General features: G+C 40.8%; 1 protein-coding gene across 1 annotated transcript in view; it reads right to left on the bottom strand.

Annotated features, from left to right (window-relative positions):
• Nucleotides 1–20226, bottom strand: part of cep128 (centrosomal protein 128) — a 35463-nt gene extending 15237 nt beyond the window's left edge. Inside the window, exons 1-18 of the mRNA XM_022770241.1 lie at nucleotides 19537–20226; nucleotides 19210–19296; nucleotides 18510–18642; nucleotides 18077–18195; nucleotides 17683–17786; nucleotides 17025–17097; nucleotides 16347–16469; nucleotides 13643–13729; nucleotides 13174–13248; nucleotides 12916–13063; nucleotides 11719–11858; nucleotides 10338–10409; nucleotides 9838–10027; nucleotides 7001–7185; nucleotides 6063–6450; nucleotides 5989–6020; nucleotides 3945–4109; nucleotides 2989–3144 (exon numbers count right to left, since the gene is read on the bottom strand). Coding sequence (XP_022625962.1) covers nucleotides 2989–3144; nucleotides 3945–4109; nucleotides 5989–6020; nucleotides 6063–6450; nucleotides 7001–7185; nucleotides 9838–10027; nucleotides 10338–10409; nucleotides 11719–11858; nucleotides 12916–13063; nucleotides 13174–13248; nucleotides 13643–13729; nucleotides 16347–16469; nucleotides 17025–17097; nucleotides 17683–17786; nucleotides 18077–18195; nucleotides 18510–18642; nucleotides 19210–19296; nucleotides 19537–19710 — 2451 coding nt within the window. The 5' untranslated portion in view covers nucleotides 19711–20226. The remainder of the gene's footprint in view (nucleotides 1–2988; nucleotides 3145–3944; nucleotides 4110–5988; nucleotides 6021–6062; nucleotides 6451–7000; nucleotides 7186–9837; nucleotides 10028–10337; nucleotides 10410–11718; nucleotides 11859–12915; nucleotides 13064–13173; nucleotides 13249–13642; nucleotides 13730–16346; nucleotides 16470–17024; nucleotides 17098–17682; nucleotides 17787–18076; nucleotides 18196–18509; nucleotides 18643–19209; nucleotides 19297–19536) is intronic.
• Nucleotides 20227–20623: the final 397 nt, after the last annotated feature.

Here is a 20623-nt window from a genome sequence, read left to right as displayed (position 1 = left end):
GGGATCACCAAAACTCATTAGGATTCATCATCTGGGAACAAAATCCTCTGCCAATCCATCAAGTAAGGATGGTATCATGTTGAGGCATTTCACAGACAAAGTGAAAACTCTGCCCTGTTCGTGGCATTACAGGAAGTCAGTAGATCACCGAAAGTGATAAAAAAGAAAAAATACTTTCACAGTAGGACCAATGGACAGCAGCTAACTAGCATGGCAAAACAGTGTTGACACAGATCTGTTTTGACATTACATGCGTATTGGAAAGAAGTAACACACATTGCCTCTTTGCCCCTTGATCAACCTTTCCAAAATGTTTTTGTGCAAATCCATTCATAGAGAAACCTCATGCCTCGCTGCTGATACACAAACAGACGGAGAAAAACCTAACTCCCCTCCTGCAACATAGGTGTAAAAAGACGCAACATATTCACTCACAGCCATGAACAAAGTTGACAAAAAAGTACAATCGTTTTTTTTAAGCACACACTTGTAGCGAGGTTTTTTATGCATAATCAACTGACATGGAAAGGCACACTGCAGGATTTTCTTTTGACCATTTCTGTCCTGTGCCATGGCAGACAACATCTTCACGGCACACGGCTCTGTTCAACCTGTCACTCAAATCCAGATCCAAGCAAAACAAATTTCCCAAGTTGTTGCCACGGCAGCTCAAAGTACAGCAATGGAGTGCTGCTGTGCAGAGGTCCCCATCTCTGGGAGTGTACAACCACATGGAAGAGTGTGTGACTGCGTGGGAGGATAAAACACGCCTGTATGCCTCTCGCTCTTCTCTCTCTTTACTCTTTCCTGAACCATCAAAGGCAGCTCGGCGCGGTGGCAGACAAAAAGGAGGTGAAACTGCAGAAAAACTGAACAAGTAGGCTGGGAGTTGAAAGTGTTGTCTGTGGGGCTGAAGTGAAAGAAATGCCACTATTTTGTCAGCAGCACTGCCGTGGAATCCAAGTGTCTGCCATTGCTAATTTAAATGTGTGACTGCATGGTTTTTATATCTCTTTCAGAACGCGAGTAAATCTGTGACGGCGCGTCTTTGGTTACAGTTTGTTTGTTTCACCTCCCGCTGAGAGAATGGTGAAGATAGCAAAGTTTAGAGAGAAGCAAAAAGCAGAGATTTTACAACTAACCGCAAGTGTAAAGGACACAGGAGGATGTTTTTATAGATATTTTCACTGGGGCATTTCTCCTCATCAAATGGTTTAAAGTGAAGGGAGACAGGAAAGTCAGAGGAGAAACAGGATAAAATGACAAATGTCCCAGACTTAATTCAAACACAGAACTGCCGTTACATTTTGTGCATTCACTTGAGCCAGCTGTGCTCGGAAGAGACAAAAGATGTGTACAGGAAGTAGGTCACAAATGAGAGTCAAGTGGGTTCAAGAGGTGAGGTCAACGGTTTATCTTGTTGATTAGTTTTTGCATTTAGTTACTTTAATTAAGACAGCAGTAAATTCCCAGTGGTAATCTCATGTATGACAGTGTACTGTTTCTCTTTTTTCTTTAACTTTCAACTAGCGCTATACTGTCCTAAAACCTCTTGAATTAATTCCTCTAAAGAGAAATAAGGAAGGAGAGTATCACAAGGTAACTGAAACCTAATACACCCCTTAACTGTTAATGATTCCCCTCATTAAGCCAATCACTAGCGAGTTTGACTTCTTTTCAACATGACAGATTACGGATGAGGAGAGGCGTTGGCTCGCATGTCTGGCTGTTGCACTGCTGGAGCCGATTGGGAAATCTATAAGAGCAGATAAGAGCTGCCAGGGTTCATTAGCCTGGAGCACCAGAGGAAAACCAGCTTCAAACATGTTAGGGGAAGTGAGTGTGTGTACAATGTGTTTATTAGTGTATGAACATGTTGGTATTTCCAATAGGCAACATGCATAAAACTGTCTGTCAGTAGGCACCATAGAAACTTTATTGTGCATTATAGGAATTTTATTATGAACTTTATTTAATCGGGTAGCCTTATTGAAGTTTAGATCTCTTTTTCATAATCTGTCAATTTCAATAATAATAATAATGACAATATTGAATGTTGATCAATCACCAATTTGCCAGCGCAGAGTGAATGCCAATTTGCTTTTGATTTGGGGCTTTTCTCAGTGATCTCCAAAAACGGTTGGCGAGTGGAAAATCAGGGCTCAAATCATGTAGTGTGAACTTAGTATAAAAAGATTTACATTTACAGGAAGCTTAACAACTCTAGATAGCATAGCATTTCTCATACTAGGGGCCAGATCACTTTGTTAATTGTAATACAAATGAAGGGTAATTCTGTATGTTTGTACAAACAGAAACAGACAAGAGACAGTTTTATGAACATACGGTAAGAAACAATCATGTCCATCTGATTTTTTCCTTCTTGAACAATTTAATCTTTACTCTAGTAGAAGAACAAACGAATTCACCCTCTAAGATGAAAATATTTTTAATCATCAATACAAGCCTCCAGCTCATGCAGCCTTCATCTCAGCACACAGTATAAGATAAACATTCTCTGATGAGAGTGCATGCATATGTGTGCTCAGACGAAGGTTGTATAGATAGAAACTATTAATGCTCTTTAGCCAAGACTGGTTGGGTAAGCCCAGAACAGACCAAGAAATAGCTGAAATAATCAAGGCTCTACTTTGGAAAGTTGACCATTTAGTAAACTAAAGATGCAGCTAGTTTTTTCAGGAGTTGGTGGGCTGTTTCAGTTAAACAGCAAGTCAATACTGGACCAGTATCTGACAACTCCTGCTCATGTTGCTCTGTGTCTGCTGATTGTGTAAATATGCAATTGTTTGCTTACATGTTCATTAACAAGCGATGGTATATCAGTGTTGTGTTTCTGTGACCTTGTTTTGCAGGTTTTATGCCCCAGAGTGGCCAAAGAAACGTTACATGCAGCTTTAAAATACACAAACAACAAACAAAATAAAATAGGACAAAATACAACAAATATAATGTAATGAAATTAAATACCTGTAATTTATCTTCACCATTCCTAGCAAGGCTGCGGCAGGCTGCGTCTAGCTCCTCACCCATGGAGGTAAAGATTGCCTCTTGCTCTGTTTCCATCCGCAGCACCTTCTCCTCCAGCTTTGACTCCAAAGCATGTCTCCGATCACCTGACCTGACCTGTGGAGGACAGCAGACAGCTGAGCGAGGTATAGTGGATGCAAATTAGCAACTACTTTCTAGTGCTTTTAGTTATGTCATTTGGATTTTACAAGACAGTATAAAAAGATTAATTTACAGCAGATTTTCTGTGGGTGACTAAATAAACACACCCAGGTTTGCTTATTACAACATCAACTGTGGGTAGTTATTCAAGTTTACACAATAATACACACACAGAAAGACAAATACACAAATTTGAGCATCTGAGAGCCAATTCACTTTCTTCTCACACAAACAGATCTAGTTAAGTTTCCTTCTCTGGTCAGCACTGTCAATACTTCAGGATCTCTACCAGGCCACAGTCAATCGATAGGTCCGAGGGACAGGAACCAACTGATCAGCACTGCCCAGGGACCGTGAATCGTTATCCTGTCCCTGGAATAATAAACTGGCCATGTTACATTAATGGATGCCCCTTTTTTCTCCATTCACCCGATTTCAAATCAATACATGGATCCCCCCAAAGAGCCCCATACAGCTTATCAGGGGCCTGTCAAAGAGGTGAATAACATATTGATAAAGGCCCTTTAAAAATAGTGCTGATTTGGCACCACTTAACCTTTTGAACCAGTCCTAGGTTTATATGATCACATGACCTTAATCAGATATCCTAGATCTTAATGCAAGGTTGGGAAGGAAGCAATGTCCTGGTAATGACATTGGCAATGACAATGGATACTCTGCATTTATTGGAATTTTTTTATGTCATTTGATATTAGTCACTTTGTCCGAAAAACAGCAAAGGAGGGAGGGCTTACTTTGTCATCCAGTTCCTGTTTGAGTAGATGGTACTTTCTGTGGAGAAGTGCATGTGCCTCGTCTTTTGTGCTCAGCTGTGCTGCCAGCTTATCACACTCATCCTTCATCCTGTCCAACTTGATGCGCAGCACCCCACACAGCTCTTTGTCTGACACTGCATCTGCCTAGTAGAGAGTGGATATGTTAAAGGCCATGATACAAAGGCAGTAACTTAAGATAATAAGGTCAGCACTAAAAATATCAACTTAAAGCTGGCTGCAGTTTGTATTTCTGTGATCATGCACTAAAATATAGTGGGGATATGAGAAAAAAGTGCAACGTAGTTTTCAAAAGTGCAAATAAGTTCTGCTTTCTGCATCATACATACAGCATGCCAAATTTGCCAGTGGGCCCTAACAATTTCTAAAAGATGTTATGTCACATCTGTTAGGTACAGAGTGAATTCACAGTATGGTCTGACATGACATTCTGTTCAGCACAGACAGAGAACATCATGTAGAGGGTCAAGAGGATGGATAGATAACCATTGCCAAGTCTCTGAAATCATTGTCTACATCCTTGATGCATGTCTCAGACTTGCAAAGGAAAATCCAGCTCAGACATTCAAGCTTTCTATCTACAGTGATCACATTATCACACAGCTCGAGATACAGTAATGTGGAATGAACAACAATGACTGAGTACTAGGAGTGTCAGGAGTGACACAAACAAAGAAAAAAAAATGGAAAAACAGAGCTGCTTGGAGTGAGGAGAGAAAAACAGATGGAAAATGCAAAATTAGAACTGGAGGGAGGCAGTAAGAGAGAGATTAAGAAAGAGAGAGATGGTGGGAGGAAAGATAGAGTGGAGGAGAAATCAAGAGTGAGAGGACAAGGACAAGAAAATAAGAATATTTTAAGCTTTTTCTGACAGTTGACTGTATCAAAATTGTAATATAGGCTTCTGGCTATGCTCTATGAATATTGGGTGGGCTTCTTAGGGACATCTGCAGCACCCCTAGGCTAGTACTTAAAAACACTCTTGCAAACGCCCTTGTCCTTTCTGCACTCGGAAATGACACCATTACAATGAGCTATGTCAGATATTAATACCATTCAGTGCAGCTAATGGGCTAAACTCAGCCATATCAGAGAAGACCATGCCCCTTAAGAAACAATGTACCCATGAGGACTCATCACGGGGGTAGGGTGACACGGGAGTAAATCAGGAGGAGTCCCCTATCTCTAACACTGCCTTGATGAGACTTCTGAGGTCTGATATCAGGGTTTTTAAATATTCACGCTTGGAGCTGTGGAATGGCCGTGAGGATCCACGGGGCATCACACACCATTAAGAGCTCAGCTATCCTCGATTCACCCGCACTCAGAGGACAGAGCCCTGGCCAATAAGGAAAATTACTCTAAATGAGAATTTTGTCTGTGTCTCGCTGAGTCGGAAATATGCCAGATGTTTTGTGGTTGAGGCATGTTACCCTGTGCTGAATTTGAAGTGCGTGCCAATGATACTCTAAATGTCAATTAGAGTGTGGCACTCTGTGATCCATGCCTAGGTGTGAAGAAAAGAAATTTCTTTGGTTGGCTTATGACCTTGACATCTCAAAAGACAAATTAAAAGTGTAAGGCACACGTGTCTGATACATTATCCAGATCTCTGCACAGCTTTTTATAGGGGCCTTTAGGTGAGTTTAAAACATTTTTGGAAATAGACTCATTCACTTTCTTGCCACAAGTTGGATGCAAATATCAATACTAGTGTTGATGTGCCACACTATTTCTTGGCTAGGACCAGCTGTCAGGCAACCAGTGGAGACTCTAGGAAATTACTGGTACCAGGTTTTGTTAGCTTGGGACAGACCCAGTCTAGCTGTTTCCAGTTTTTATCCTAAACTAAGATTACCAGCTGCTGGCTGTAACATTTATTGTACAGACATGAGAATGGTATCTAACTGGAGTCAAAAAAGCAAATTAAACTGTTCCTTTAACTGTACATTTCCCTTAGGGAAAAAAAGACTTATGTATGAATACATGTTTATAAAGGACCTACCTTAACCTCTTTCAGTTGTGCCTGCATTTCATCTCGCTCCTGACGGCAGAGCTGCAGCGTGTCCTGCACTTCACGATCCTTCTTTATCCTGCTGTCTTCCATTGTTGCCTTCATGTTGTTCAGTTCCTTCTGATGCACCTCTCTCTCAAGCTTCAGCTGTTGCCCCAGTGCAGCCTGCTCTTCCTGCACCACTGTCAGCTTAGCCTGCAGTTGTGAGGTGCCCTTCTGGAGCTCCTTCTTGGAGCTCTCCTCCTCAGCTAACTGCTGAGCTAGCTGGGCACGGACTAAGGTCATCTGCTTTAGGGCAGCCTGGAGCTCGGCCTGTGTGTCCTGGTCTCTTTGACAACGACGGGCATGGCTGTCAGCTCGTTCCTCCAGCCTCTGGTTCTCTTCCCTTAGTCTTGCTTGGATGGCGGCCTGACGCTGAGTCTCTTGCTCCAGGGCAGCTGAGGCCTCTCTTACCTGGGGTTAGGAATGCTATTAGGATCTTATGAAAGCTCTTTAATGACTCTTTAGCTAAGTTTGTGTTACACATTCATTTTTCACTTTAACAACACCTCAATCTGAACAAGACAAATTCATCTTTGAATTTCAGCCATGCCTGTGGTTACACCGGGATTTATATAAGAATGCTAATGTGCTTGCAACCAACAAACAAGCATTTTGGAAAGGAGTTTTGATATATGGCAAAACAGTAAAACTTCAGGGCTTGCTGAATACTTTTAAAATAAGTTATTACATAATATCCAAATAGTATACTTCATGGTGACAGTGTGATACTATTTGATTCAACCTCTAATCAATTTTTAATCCATTTTAGAAAAGCTGAAGTTAACTGGATTTGAATGAATGACATGAGCTTGCAGGTAGGTCAACAGATTCAAAATGAAGGAACAATAAAAAATCTCTAGTAGCACACTGTGCAGTGAAAACCTGACCCACAGTCTATGGTCCTATAGGTGGAAAAAATATCTGAAAGAGGAATTCTATTTCTGGATGTTCAACCCCACACCTCCCGGATTTCCTGCTCCAGTGACAACTGGCGCTGGCGGGTCTCGGACAGCTCCACGTCCTTGCGGTGGAGTTCTTCCTCACGCTGGGCCAAACGACCTAGGATTTCAGTGAGCTCCCTGTGGGCCGCCTCAGTCTGCTGGCTCAGCGCCTTCAGCTGGGCCTGAGAGCTCTCCTTTTCCCTGGCTGCCTGGAGGGAGAAACAGAGAGCATGAGAGTGGGGGAGAAGGGGTGGGAGAGGGAGAGGAGCAGGGAAATGAAGAATGACAAATGAAGAGGAGGAGGAAGATGGTGTACAAAGAGGAGCTCTAACAATAATGATGAGAGCAAGAGAAAGAGTGACAGAGAGACAGATGGAGAGAAACATATGCAGTACCAGCTCTTGCACTGATAGGAAACCGCTTGCACTCAGCTCCCCGATAAGGGACAATGGTCAGGTCTGTTCAAAGCAGATTGCTTCTAATACTCTGGCTTTGACTGGAATTTGCAAAGTCTTTGCTGTAGCTCAGAACCTAATCATTTAATTGAGTACTTGATTCTCTCCCCTAATTCATTAAGGGGGCAGAAATGATTTTGTAATTAATTCGCGTCACGTCGAGTATGCCAGGTGGGAGTTTGTCTGTCTGTCTCTCTGTGAGGCGCAAGGCTGCTGACTGTGAGTTTGGAGGTGACTCAAATGGGATGGAAATCACTGGGAGGTGACTTTCAAGCTAACAGTAATAGTCAGCCGTTAATTATTCAACTAAGCACAACCGCTGTTACATACCATGCAAAGGTACTCAGACTACTTGACTTCATGTTTGGTTATATTACTATCAAGTTAATTCAAAATACATTATTCAAAGTTTTAATATGACTTTGATACTAAGCTCTCTATGCTATAAATGACAAAACAAAGTATGAATTAAAATGAGCAGTGCACAGGTATTCTACCTATTGGCTTCGTTCAGGTAAAATAGCAACATTAATAAAACCTCTAACATTTCTCACATATGCGTTACTTATTCTGGTGTGTTAAGGGTATTTATTTTGCTCACATTATTTTTCTTTAAAGCTGGGTTTAAAGTTTCTTTTTCCTCATCATGTGACATAAAATATGGACTGCAAAGGATATCTATTTGTATCGCCCCTTCCCAATCATTATATTCAAAGGTGTCGATTTTGCTGATTTTCCAGCCCATTTCAACTATGAAAGGTACTGGAGGCCTTGGACCTGAAAAATATTTCAATTTCTGTATTTCCCTGGTGATGTGAGGGTGTTAATTTATTTCTCTGAAATAATAGAATGAATGAATAGAGGCCTGAACTTGTGTAGTATGGAAGACATCTCCATAATGTAAATGAAACAAAGGAGCTGCTAAACACATTTGGCATATAACACCAGCGTAACAGAGTACACATTTTTGTGGTGTCGTATCTATAATTTCCACAATACGTACCAATATTCTGTGCATCACTTAGTCAGTTGTAGCAACTTTCCACCACCCACTAATGTATTCTGACATCAGTGGGCTGCACAACTAAAGGGAGAGTTTGGCTGAGAGAAGTTTTGTTTTATCCTCACTGCCTGGGGTGGCACCAGAAATCATTCTACTACTGAACTCGAGAAATGCATTATAGTACAGACATTATTGATTACTTCACTTTTTAGAACATGCTGTCAAAGTCAAAGCAGTTAAGCACGAGCCAGAGTCTGCTGCTTTGAAAATGCAACAAAGATGATTCAGAGGCTCAGTTGTAGCGAATAGTGCAGCCAGATGCCTCGCTGCTGGTTCAGCAAGCAGCAGCAGCAGCAGCAGCAGCGTTTCAGACAGAGCCAACCGATACGTAGTCAATAACTTTTGCTGGATTCTGTTGCAAGTGTGCAAAAACTGAGTTTGCTTACGCAGGCACAGGCATAGTGATAGTTTAACTCTAGGTAATGTACAATAACAAGCACAGTTCTGCATGCCTGTTATCAAATGCATAAGCTTGTTTATTTTATATTGTTACTGTATGTGCAATACACAATGTGTTTGTACATTTTTCCTGCAGGCTTCAGAGGCTTCGACCATCAAGTACATCATACACAATGCATATTAATATTTTCTAAACAGGAGAATGGCAAGTTTTTTGTCAATATCACTGGCGCTAAAGAGGTTTTAGTTTTAATAGTCTGCATCTACCATAAATATAGACTTATACTTAGATCCAAAATGTTGCTTTAATGAGGCACAGCACTGGTCTGGTACAGCACTTTCATAAATCAATAAATACCAAAGGAGAAGAGACAGAGACCTCATAACTTTTAGTCTCTTGTAAGGGTCAAGCTCCAAAAACACTGGATACTACATTTCCCACAATTCAACTCAATAGCATAATTCATTACGTCCCTCCTGCCTCCTACACCTCTGGTCTGTAATGCAGACTTCCTGTTAAAAAAAGTCTCAGGCTCAAGCTGAGATAAGCCTGTTGACTTCATCAGAGTTGTTTTTCAACTCTGAAAGATCTGTCCGCAGCCACTTTATACAACTGTTTTCACAAGCTTAATAGTTCTCTTCATAACAAGTTAACTGAAATTCACGTGTAAAATCGGTTGAGTGCCTTTTTAAAGCAAACGGTGAGATAATTTTGCTCATTTCCTAGGTTTACACTTCATTCCTTCCATTAGCAATATTTTGAAATAAAACAGAATAAGGCAGATCAGGCCATTAGATTCCCACTGAGTTGTTGAGATAGATTTTTTTTTCTATGTGAAAGATAGCCAACATTATAAAGATCAGCAGTTACTTAGTCACAGCTGCTACTGTAGGTAGGTGGTGGTGTCAAAACTTGTGTAATGAATGCATCAGCCTCAACTGACCTGCAAAGCCTTGTCAGTATGGAATTGAGTCTGGGCCCTGGTCTCCTCCAGCTCCTTCTGCAGTCTCTTGCACTTTGCCCTCCACTGGCGCACAGCCTCCTGGGCCCTGTTCTTCAATTCATCTCTGTTCCTTGTGCTCTCCTGGAGTAATGCCTCCGTCTCCCTCTTCTCTGCCTGCCCTCGGCTCTGAAAGGATGAGAGAATTTATGAATAAAGTGTACACTCATTCTTCATAATCTGAATCTGAAAGTGTTTTTTAAGCATGTGGTGGATCCTAAAATGTCTCACAGGCCTAACTCTGAAGGATCTCATTATTGCAACTTTTAGTTTTGTAGTTCTTTACAGCGTCATTTTTGTATTGAGTTATGGCCCAGACAAGCCACTTAAACACAGCATGTTTATAATTTAAATTACCACTACAAAAAGCACCCCTTGTTTAGAGACCTTGATTTAAATTACCAATGCACTGATGAATTGCAGTAACCAATCAAAATACCTGTATCTCCCTCAACTGTTCCAGCATTCGCTGTTGCTGTTGCTCCCGCTGGGCCAGGTCTGATGACAATTCCTGGTATATACAAAAAGGGAAAAGGTCAAGGATGTGAGTGTACTTGTGTGAGTACTACTGCTAATGGGGGGGGGGGGGGGGGGGGGGGGGGGTCATACAGGGGTGAGAATTCAATATATGCCAGAAAAAAGTAAAAGAAGACAGGTGATGTATAAGAAGGGAAGTGAGGAAAAAAAAAAGTGTGATAGATCATAAGAAAAGATAAACAGTAAAGGGCAGTTATGGTGAGCAAAGAAGAGGACAGCAGACAAAGACAGAAAGGTCAAAGAAGACTGAGACTGTGTTTACATGCTGCTTACAATTGGATTATCTGGTATGTTGGTCTGAAAAGTAGTCGGAGAGGAGAGCTGCACTGGATTAACTTCATATCCACAAAAAAATCTCAATCACTTTGAAGTTTCAAGTTTGATTGAAGTCTAAAGTGAGGGCAGGTAAGGTTATCCGGGTGCCGTTTAGGTATTTATACTGAATCAGTTAGGGGTAATTAGTCATAGCCTGATTAGTCATAGACCTATTAGACTGTATATAAATTCAGCGACTGAAAAATTGAATCTTCCACGCCATTCTCCTCATCGTACTTCATTTCTGCTCATTTACCATTAAAATGAAACATTTCAGACGTCTATTTTGATCTAGACATAAAAACCCTAAGAGACGCCCCAGGTGATACATGCAAACACCCACTTTATCTTTTAACGCCTACTCAGCAATAGGGGAAGCGTGGCAGTTTAAACGCATTTTCAATGAAAGAAACATCAGAGATTAGAGCAATGTGCCAAAGCTTAAAGTGCAGCAATTCCTACTAACATTTTATTGATACCCAGCATAGCCTTGACTAGCCCCGCTTAGCATGGGGATGTGTTTTTCTAGAGTTTTTTTTTTTTTATGTCTTGTTACAGTGATGGAAGTGACACATCGCACCAGTTTGAGAGGGATAAATGACTGCTGGTTGACTTCTGATCTCCTATTCCAACTGTCACTTCATCTGACGATCTTAAGAGGATCAAGTGGCATGGAGTTGGCGGAGGATGCGACCACGGATGAGAGGCACCCTACAAACTGAAATAACCCTGCTCAGGGTGGAGACGGCAACATGGGCAAAGTCAAAGTCAAGCTTGTGTTGTGCTCATTTGCACTCCAGCTGAGAGCTCCTCAGTGTTTCCCATTTATTCTTTAGAGCATACTACAAAGACAGCCAAATGGATGACTGAGGAAAGACACGCAATGCCTTCTCTGAACCACTGCTGTTACAAGCTCACGTTGTTTTATATGAACACCCAGTGTGACACAATTTCTCTCATACACACACCTCCACCTGTAAGCTGAGTTGGACCCTCTCCTTCTCCTTACGCTCCAAAGCCCTCTTCAGTTCTTCAACCTCACCCAGGACGGAGGCCTTGCACAGCTGGACTCGCAGCTCTGCCACTTCTTTTTCTAGGTCTGAACGATCTAAGACATATACATGCACGCACACACACACGCACGCACGCACACGCACACACACACGCACACACATAATCAAACTGCTGATTACTGCAGGTGGAGAGAAGAAAAGTAGAACACAGTGACTAGGAAAGTGATGGATTAGGGAACAAGAGGAATAAATATATCAAGCCTTGGCAACATTTTATGAGTAAGATAAATATTTAAGCAGATTTGAATTTAGAATTATTTTCTAACCTTACCCTAATTTCTTTTTTCACCTTTTTACCTGCTATGCATGTTTCTCTGTCAATCACTTCACTTGGTCACTTTGGGCAGAACAATAGTTGATAGACATGAACAGAGTATAAATAAAGTGATACTAGAAGTCAATGATGCACGACTCTCCATGTATGATATCAACAAACAAAGATGCAATAAGCAAAGTATTCATGATGATTCAATGAGGTTATCATGAAGTAATGAACCATCTTTTATCCAATCTATAATCTAAATCATCTGAAAATCTCTATTGCATATTGAAATACTATACAAGTTGAGACACTCCTAGGATAATCTGTCACTTTCAAGCCTTTTAAGGCCCACTGATGCCCTAAAATCAATACCATTATAAAAAATAAAGTAAGGCACAGAACGGTAAGATTTTCTATACTTTTCTCTAATCTTCTCTCAATTTTCTTCCCTTTTCTGGTCATAACTTTGACATTCTTTCTCTCTTCTCTTTTTGTACCATAGTCCAATCAATTTTCTGTCCTCTGACCAACACTCCACGTTAACCCTTGCTGGCCGTGTATCTGATCTCAGGCCGCTCCCTTCCCCCTGCCATGCATTCACCCTGTCTCCCACTTTTAAAGGGTATTTTGATCCAGCTGTTGGCAATGCATATGTACTGTGTGAAGTTTTTCTTCAAGGAGAAACTAATAAAAAACACATGTATTGCCAGCTAGGGTTACAGGGCTGGCATAACAATTTTTAACCTGTCCCTTTCACCTACATCACAATCCTCTCAGCCCTGTTTATGCTCCTTTCCCTCATCTCCAGAGTCCAGACCTAAATTCAGTACCTAGCCCCCGCAGTCCACCTCTTCCCTCCTCCCTGTCAGTGTGGCTGCCATGTGGCCGAGCGGTGGGCTGAGAAGTCTCCAGCCGGGCCCTCTGAAGCTCAGTGTTCTCATTCCTCGTCCTCAACAGCTCACCACGCATGCCCTCCACCTGGGGATCATCAGCCATGTGAGCAGACACAAAGAGAAAGACATCTGACTGAAAAAATGAACAACACAGAGGGTTTATATTGGATTTATGTACAGCATCCACAAACAAACCTGATGAACAAGTGACTCTCTGCTATCCTCTGACTGTTCTAATAGTCTTCTAGCTCTCTCCAGATCCTTCTCCACCTGAGGAGAGCGTAACAACAAGACTGTCAGGGCAATACAAAATAATCAAGTGTTAAATTAATGTGGAGTCAGCAGTTTGATTCTCTTGGAAGCTTCAGAATGATCTCTTACACTATATCATTAGGTATGCAGCATATACAATCTACAAGTTCAGAATGTATACAATTTGAGTTAAGGCACAATTATGAAATAATTTAATTATGAACTTTAATTTAATTTTCAGCTAAAAAGTGTTGATATACTAGGTGCCTTGGTAAAACTTTGAATGTTAACTACCTAAGCAGCTAATTTCAGTAAAATGATGCTGGAAAAATGAGGTAGGAACTTTTATATGGCAAACTTTAATAACTAACTCACAGAGGATTTCTATTTCTTTAAGACTAAATTCCCTCACCTTGGACTTCTCCTTCTCTGCTTTCAACAACCTGGTTGTCATGGCCTCCTCTCTATCATGGGATTGAACTTGGTGTCTACCTAAAATCTACAAAATACAAGCACAATCACAAACAGGATACAGCATGTATTATTATGAGAGCACACATATACGAGTACTGTATGAATGCAACATGAGAGGTACTATTGCATCACAGTATACCCCCATCCCGTCTTTTTGGAACAAGATACTGGCATCATGGTGGATTTGTACAAGAGCTTAGATCCCACTCAATCCCACTCATTCTGAGCAGGCTGTGGTGATGAATTACCGGCTGCTAGCAATAACAGCTACCCAAGTGACTCATCATCTATTTGATTCACATCACAGCGGGCCCATCGGTGGGGAATAAATGTGCCCTCTGCTCTCCCTCCTCTCCTGCTCTTTAGTAGTAAAAGAGATTATTTTCCTCTTCATTTCCTCAAGCTTGTTTATTTACCCTTAATTTTTGGACAAATGCATTATTTCCCACCGCCCCAGGCCCTGCTGGTGTCCCATTAGGGCACTACAGAGGAGAGGGATGCAAATGAATTGGTAGCTACCATCATTACACAGTATGTTGAAAAGTCTAGCCCCGGAAGGTTATCAGTCTGGATACAGCTACACAGTGACCCTCTGTGGGCTAATAATAAACTGCAGCATGAGAGATTAAAACAAACAGATGCCAAGACACTGATTATCTTATACAAAACACTGTCCTCCACACCAGTAACCAAGAAATGAATGGTTCAGTTATTTCAAATATGAACTAACATTATGTTGATGATGTATAATATGAATGATTTGTGTGGCTAAATGGAAAGTAGCAATGTAAGAGAGCAATAATACAAGATAATGTGTTCTTTACTGTGACTGTGGGCATATACTGAGTGCATCTAGCTATGAGTCTACATCACTAAAGTGCACCTAATGACAGAGCTCTCTCAGCTATTAATGCTTTTAGACAAATGCATGCCTAAAACCCCCCCCCCAAAAAAAACACACGACTGGCTTGAAATACAGAAAAGTTGTAATTGCTTGCTTAGCGAACATTTGCAGTGCATCAAAGTAATTGCCTAGGTGTACTTTATAGTCTCATAAAGCAGAGCAAGAGGGCTAGGTGACTCAGTGGGAGCGCTGCTTTAACAAACAACAGACGAAGGCAGTACAATGGAGAGAAAACCTTTCAGTAAAACACAGCGACCCAGCAAGTACAGAGAAATTAAGAATTTCTTTTTTTACATGTACTGTGAATATAATTTTATGGATAACACTTGTCACCACAGTCATAAATCACTGCTATTTAATTGTGTGGAAGATTAAAATCCCACCAATTATAATTAGAGGTTTTGGTTGACATCTTTTCTGACTTCTTTTTCAAAAGGTGAGGAATAACTACTCAACAGAGAACACCTGAAAAATGTTTCAGCAGTCATTTTTTGAACACTACCACACTTGCTTTTTAATCTTTTTGGCCAATGCTGGCAGTCAGAACAGCTTTTGGCTTTTTTTTTTCTGGAAAACTGAGGTTTAATAAATTGTGTAAATGTTAGTGGTCTTTATTATTACTCAAGAATAACCAAAATGCATTTATTCCTTCTGCAAGTCCACTGACTTTATTTCGCTTTACTTCATCTGTTAAATCTCTCCTTTAGCTTTGAGCTAAATGCTAATGTTTGGCAGGCAATGTCTACTATATTAACTATCTTAATTTAGCATGTTAGCATGCTCACATTTGCCAATTAGCACAAAACAAAGTAAATCTGAAGTGGCTCGGAATATTATTAGTTGTGCAGAAGTTTGGTCATAAAACCAAAATATTGGACAAATTTAAATTTTGACCTTGTGGTGGCACGAGACAAAAAAAAATCAGAAGATCATAAGAAGTCAACAGGTTTCGTCCTCTAGGGACCATGATTGTCGAATAGACACTGCTATCGAGGCCAAAAATTCAATTTCATTGACTGCCTGTTAGTATTAGAGAGCATGACTAACATTCTTCTCCCAAGAAGCAGGACTTGACCAGTCGGTCTCATACCTGTGCAACCATCCTCAAGGGACAGAATTCCAATCCAGCTTTTAAGGTCTTAGACAAAAAACCGAGTACTTAATGGTCTCGCTTTTGAAAAACACTTTGTGCATCACTTGGCTCGAATGCTCCAACTAATTTGAAAGACTTGACAACCTACGATATTTTTTCTAGAAAGTTGAAAAATTGGAGACACAACATAATATTTGAACTATTTTCAATCTGCTCTGTCAATCAATGTCTTTCTAGTGTATTTTAGGTCTGCATATCATCTGTGATGTCTACCGTTGATTGACTTGTGTGCCTGCTTTATTCTTTTTTTTATGGAGTGTATGAGTGTGTCAACGTGTTTCCTTAGTACTTGCTTGTAAGGCTAAAGTTTCACACTCCTTTGTGACAATTAGCCTAATTGTAAAATTCTGACTGTCCTATGTGCTTCTGTGTGTTTGTTAATGTGTGTTGTCCTTAATAAATAAATGAGTTAAGTTAAATATAACTATGTTCTATCTTGCCCTGTCATCAATTTATGAATTTATTTGCTTTCATTTGCCTTTAGATTTTTTTGGCTCTCTTTTTGAATGTGAGAGAACATGAGTGTCAACAGAAAGGTATGTGACAGTGGGATCGCAGCAGATGAGTGGTGGGGAGGAGTGTCACCTCCTGCAGCTCGTCAGACATGGCCACCCGCTGCTCAGGCCTTCTCTCTCTCTCCATGCTCCTCTCATCAGCGTGCGTCTCTCTCTCCAGCTCCTGCAGACGCCGCTCCACGCGAGCCGACACCTGCACACAGTCAGATGGAGGATGCTTCAGGTCACGCAAACATCACCAGTACAGGAATGGCAGCAGGATATGATAAATGAGACAACAGGAAATTAAAAGGGTGGGTGACAAAAATATCTTTCAGAGCTGACTGAAAGTATTACATTTGTGATGCAAGAATTCGCTGTCTAATCAGGAGGCATCACATCCACCTGTATGAGACAGTAAATACCTTTATCTTGTCACATCCACAGACAGGACAAGATAAAAAATATTAAATATGTTGGCTGTCATTTGAAGTAGCATATTTGTCACAGTAGTGATGGTGCACTGAGGAGCCATGTGCTTGGAAATTATACTGAAACATTTGCTAAAGTTAGAGTTTTATTAAGTAAGTTTGCCATTTTTCTGTAGCTGTTTTCTGATCAGAAAAAAAAAAAAAAATTTGCATATTCAATGCTCTGTACAGCAGCTTTCATCCATCAATAACTGTGATGTGATGTCCTTAAGTTCAGGATGCATCCGCTAGAAAGCATACTTGAAGTATTGATAGTGAAATACACAGCCACAACTCACTGAGTCTTGTCTCTGAGAACTTGTCATGTGCCCTGTGAGGCTCTCCATAGCCCGCCTGGTGTCAATTTCAGATCTACAAAAAACAAACAAACAAAAAAACAGACAAATCCAGCAGACTGAACATATTTACACAGCGGAGTTCTCGACAGTTCTGAAAAATCCTATTCCAGGACATCATTGATCAAAATGTGAATACATAATGCGATGTCACTAAAATTAATTATGCAGCTTCAGATGTGGAAATATGGTGGTAGATCAATTTGGTTTGGTCAGCAGGCCTGGAAGGAGAGATTTTTTAATAACTTCAAAATGTCAAATTTTAATGCATGTTGAGGGAAAGATCTGCCGCCTTTTGACTTTGCAGTTGCATCTCCTTAAGTTTCCCATGACACTTTTATCACTTTCTCATCAAGGAGATTTCAAAGACCTGAAATCCATGCATTTATTTTCAAAGCTCTAGAAAAAACTTTTCATGTACAGCAGACATGAAAAGTATAAGATCAATATCTTGCACTGGTCCAGACAGAGGCAAGACCTCAGTTAATGTAGAAAATTTGTGGGTGGATGTAGGAAGTGTTTACTACATTAGTAAAGCCTGAAAGAAATATCTCAGCATCTTTTACTGCGAATTATCACCGTTTCAGATTTCTGTGTCCCTTGTCTCAGATACCTATTCCTCCTTAGGATTTCTCTATCCAGGTCATCAGACAGTCTCTGCTGGTCACAACGCAAATCCCTCAAGGATTGGTGTACAGAATGAATCTATGGGAGTCAGCCACAAACACATACCGATACAAATCTTAAGACACAAGCAAAGCAAAGTAGAGCTAGCCATGATTGCATTTACAGAGATGCACATTTATAACAACCACTGTAGTAAGCATAGATCATGGATAATATCTGATTTTAATGAAGTCTTATCAGGACCTTTTTTTTTCAAGATTAGAATAACAAATTTTATATCAACGTTGCAAACTCAGCGTACCCTCTTGTGGCAACTTTCTGAAACTACATGAAGTAACAAGCAGCACTGCTCTGTCGGCATTTCTTACATCCTCTGCTCTCGGGTTGGAGTCCTTGAAGCGAACACCCGCAGACTGAGACCTCCTTCTCCTTGCTTGAGTGCCTGTGTACTCCCTCAGTGGAGAGGTGGGGTAGAAACGTTGACCCTCTAAAATCACAGATGTAGAGATGTTATAAAGTGTTTGTTTCTGGAAACAATATGATAAAGCAGGAGTCAAACCTTTTGTAACCTCTAAAAAATGTTCACAACTGCACAACTTGCTAATGGTGCGACACACAGAGGCAGATTGTTTTACTGTTTTTATTTATTAGAATAAAGTTGGCAACACAAACAAATAATTAAGATGCTCTATGGCTTTCACATCTGTATTTTACCTCTGTGTTATCTGCCAGTATGTTCCAACCAAAACTAGCCTCACTCATAATATATCTGTCAGCAAAAGCCTTTCTGTTTCTCCATACCTGACCCTGAGCCAGCCTCCAGGTCACTGGTATGCAGGGTAGAGGCCGAAGCTGAAGCACTTCGAGCCCCATTGGATCTGATCAACCTCTGTGTCTGCAGCTGACTGATTGACTCCTCCAGGTTTTCCCTGAGCTGGTGCAGAAAAAAAAAGCACACAGGGCTGACTAACCAAGGAAACAGAAAATAACACAGCTCCTAAATAAAATCACATCCTGAAGATGACAACTGGAAGGGGAGACACAGAGGAGGGGGAGTCAAAGACATTAAAAAATCTGCCATAATTATAGCAATATAATGTTTTTTGCATATTGTGCAGGCCTAGCACTGAACAAACAATGTGATAACTGACTGTGATATCCCTTAAATAGTATTACTCTGCATTAAGACTGGTATGTTATTGTCCTTGAAGTGTTGTGGTTATGCACTGAAGATGTGGATTTATGAAACTGCCAAACTCCTCACACTGTCCTGTGCTGCTGTTAGAGTTCTCTGACAAATGTTGGAGAAAAAGTGACATTTTGTCTAAAGTTTCTTTAATCCTGGCTAATTTTATTTAAAATACCTCCAATAAGTATCAGTTTAGTACTTCAATAACATGCATCTGAAGCAAACCTAACATCTAATAAAATATATGGCTATATGTGCTACCATCTGCATCTTTAGGAAATAAATACATAGATAATAGAACAGGTGTCTCACCAGTGCCATGGCTTCAGTTTGATCATCTGTATGCTCCCTGTACTGGCCCAGCATCCGGTCTACTTTGGTCAAGTTTCTACTGGTGTCCTACCAGAGAAAAGAAGATATCAGTTAACAATTACTGAAATTAATTTAGGGATCAATACAATATAAATAAATATATACACACAAAATGTGCTTAGAGTGTATAGGGAAGTTTTGGCACAGCCAGAATACTTGACTTGGTGGTAAGGTAAGGCTACAAAACACAAATAAATTTTCAGTACTTGCTGATGGATGAAATCTGAACATGCAGGTGCATCTGTCTCATGAGGCACAGCGGAGTACCTGTAAAGTGTTTGCCAGGGTGCTGATCTTCTTGGAGATGTCTACTGCTCTATCATCACCTCCACTCCCACTGGCTCTGCCCCTGTCCCGGCCAGGTCTGCGATGGGCTTCACGCCCCCGAGCCCTGTCTCCCGGCGTCCTGTCGTAAGAATCCGATTCGCTGGTTGTGTCCATAATTTTGGACAGGTTGCGGGTGTGGCGACGAAAAACCGCTGACTAGGCGAATATGACGATTAGTGGCCAGCACTAGCGTCGTCGGCACAAAACGCTAACTGTTAACGTTAATCAGATTAACGAATAAAGTGGGGTGGTTTTGAACTTTCTTAACAATAGATATTTTTGTCATAGCAAACGGAAATGAAAGCTTTGTCATCGTTACCTTAACAACCGGTGGATGCTAAAAAACTATTTGACCTGCAAAACACTACAATTCACTCGGTCCCGTTCCCAATCAATCACAGTCCTGAGCATTGTTGCGAGTGGTGTTCCTCCTGGTTAGCAACAAGTGGCAACCACTATGAACGTAAGCTAGCTAACCCAACGTTAGCCAAGTAATTTAGCCCTGAAATAATATCGTAGAACTGCAAAACACTGCATAAGTCCAGTGGAAACTGAGGAAATACACGCTATCGTTCTAAATAAATTACGAATGAGACGTTGGTTTTTCGCTTTGCGAGTGGTAGTTAACAGAAGAACAACCCTCAGTTTCACTGTGCTATGGCAACTTGAACTAGCCGCGTCTGAACAGGAAAATAACAGAGCGCGGCAGCTCCAAAGGATGCCGGGAATTGTAGGATGTTCACAATGGATCAGTGTGGGAATTTATAATTTGTGAACTACATTGTCCAAAGTTTTATGCGTTTGCGCCTGTCGTGCCGCTCTTCAGTTAGAAAAAGAAAAGAAAAGAAAAGAAAAGAAAAGAAAAGAAAAGAAAAAAGTGTACCGTAGAGGACAGGAAAGGTCGATTCTCTCTACTTTGAGGAAGGGAAAAAGAAAAGAAAAAGCAAGATAAGTCAGTAAATTATTGAAAAATGATTAGAATAGACCTAGAAATTTCATGTCAACCGACGTGTACTTGACATAGCTA

The sequence above is a fragment of the Seriola dumerili genome, unplaced genomic scaffold (assembly GCF_002260705.1).
Source record: "Seriola dumerili isolate Sdu_G_001 unplaced genomic scaffold, Sdu_1.0 BDQW01000025.1, whole genome shotgun sequence".
Lineage (NCBI taxonomy): Eukaryota > Metazoa > Chordata > Actinopteri > Carangiformes > Carangidae > Seriola > Seriola dumerili.
The sequence above is the reverse complement of the archived record's forward strand: the minus strand, read 5'-3'. Positions and strand labels throughout refer to the sequence as shown.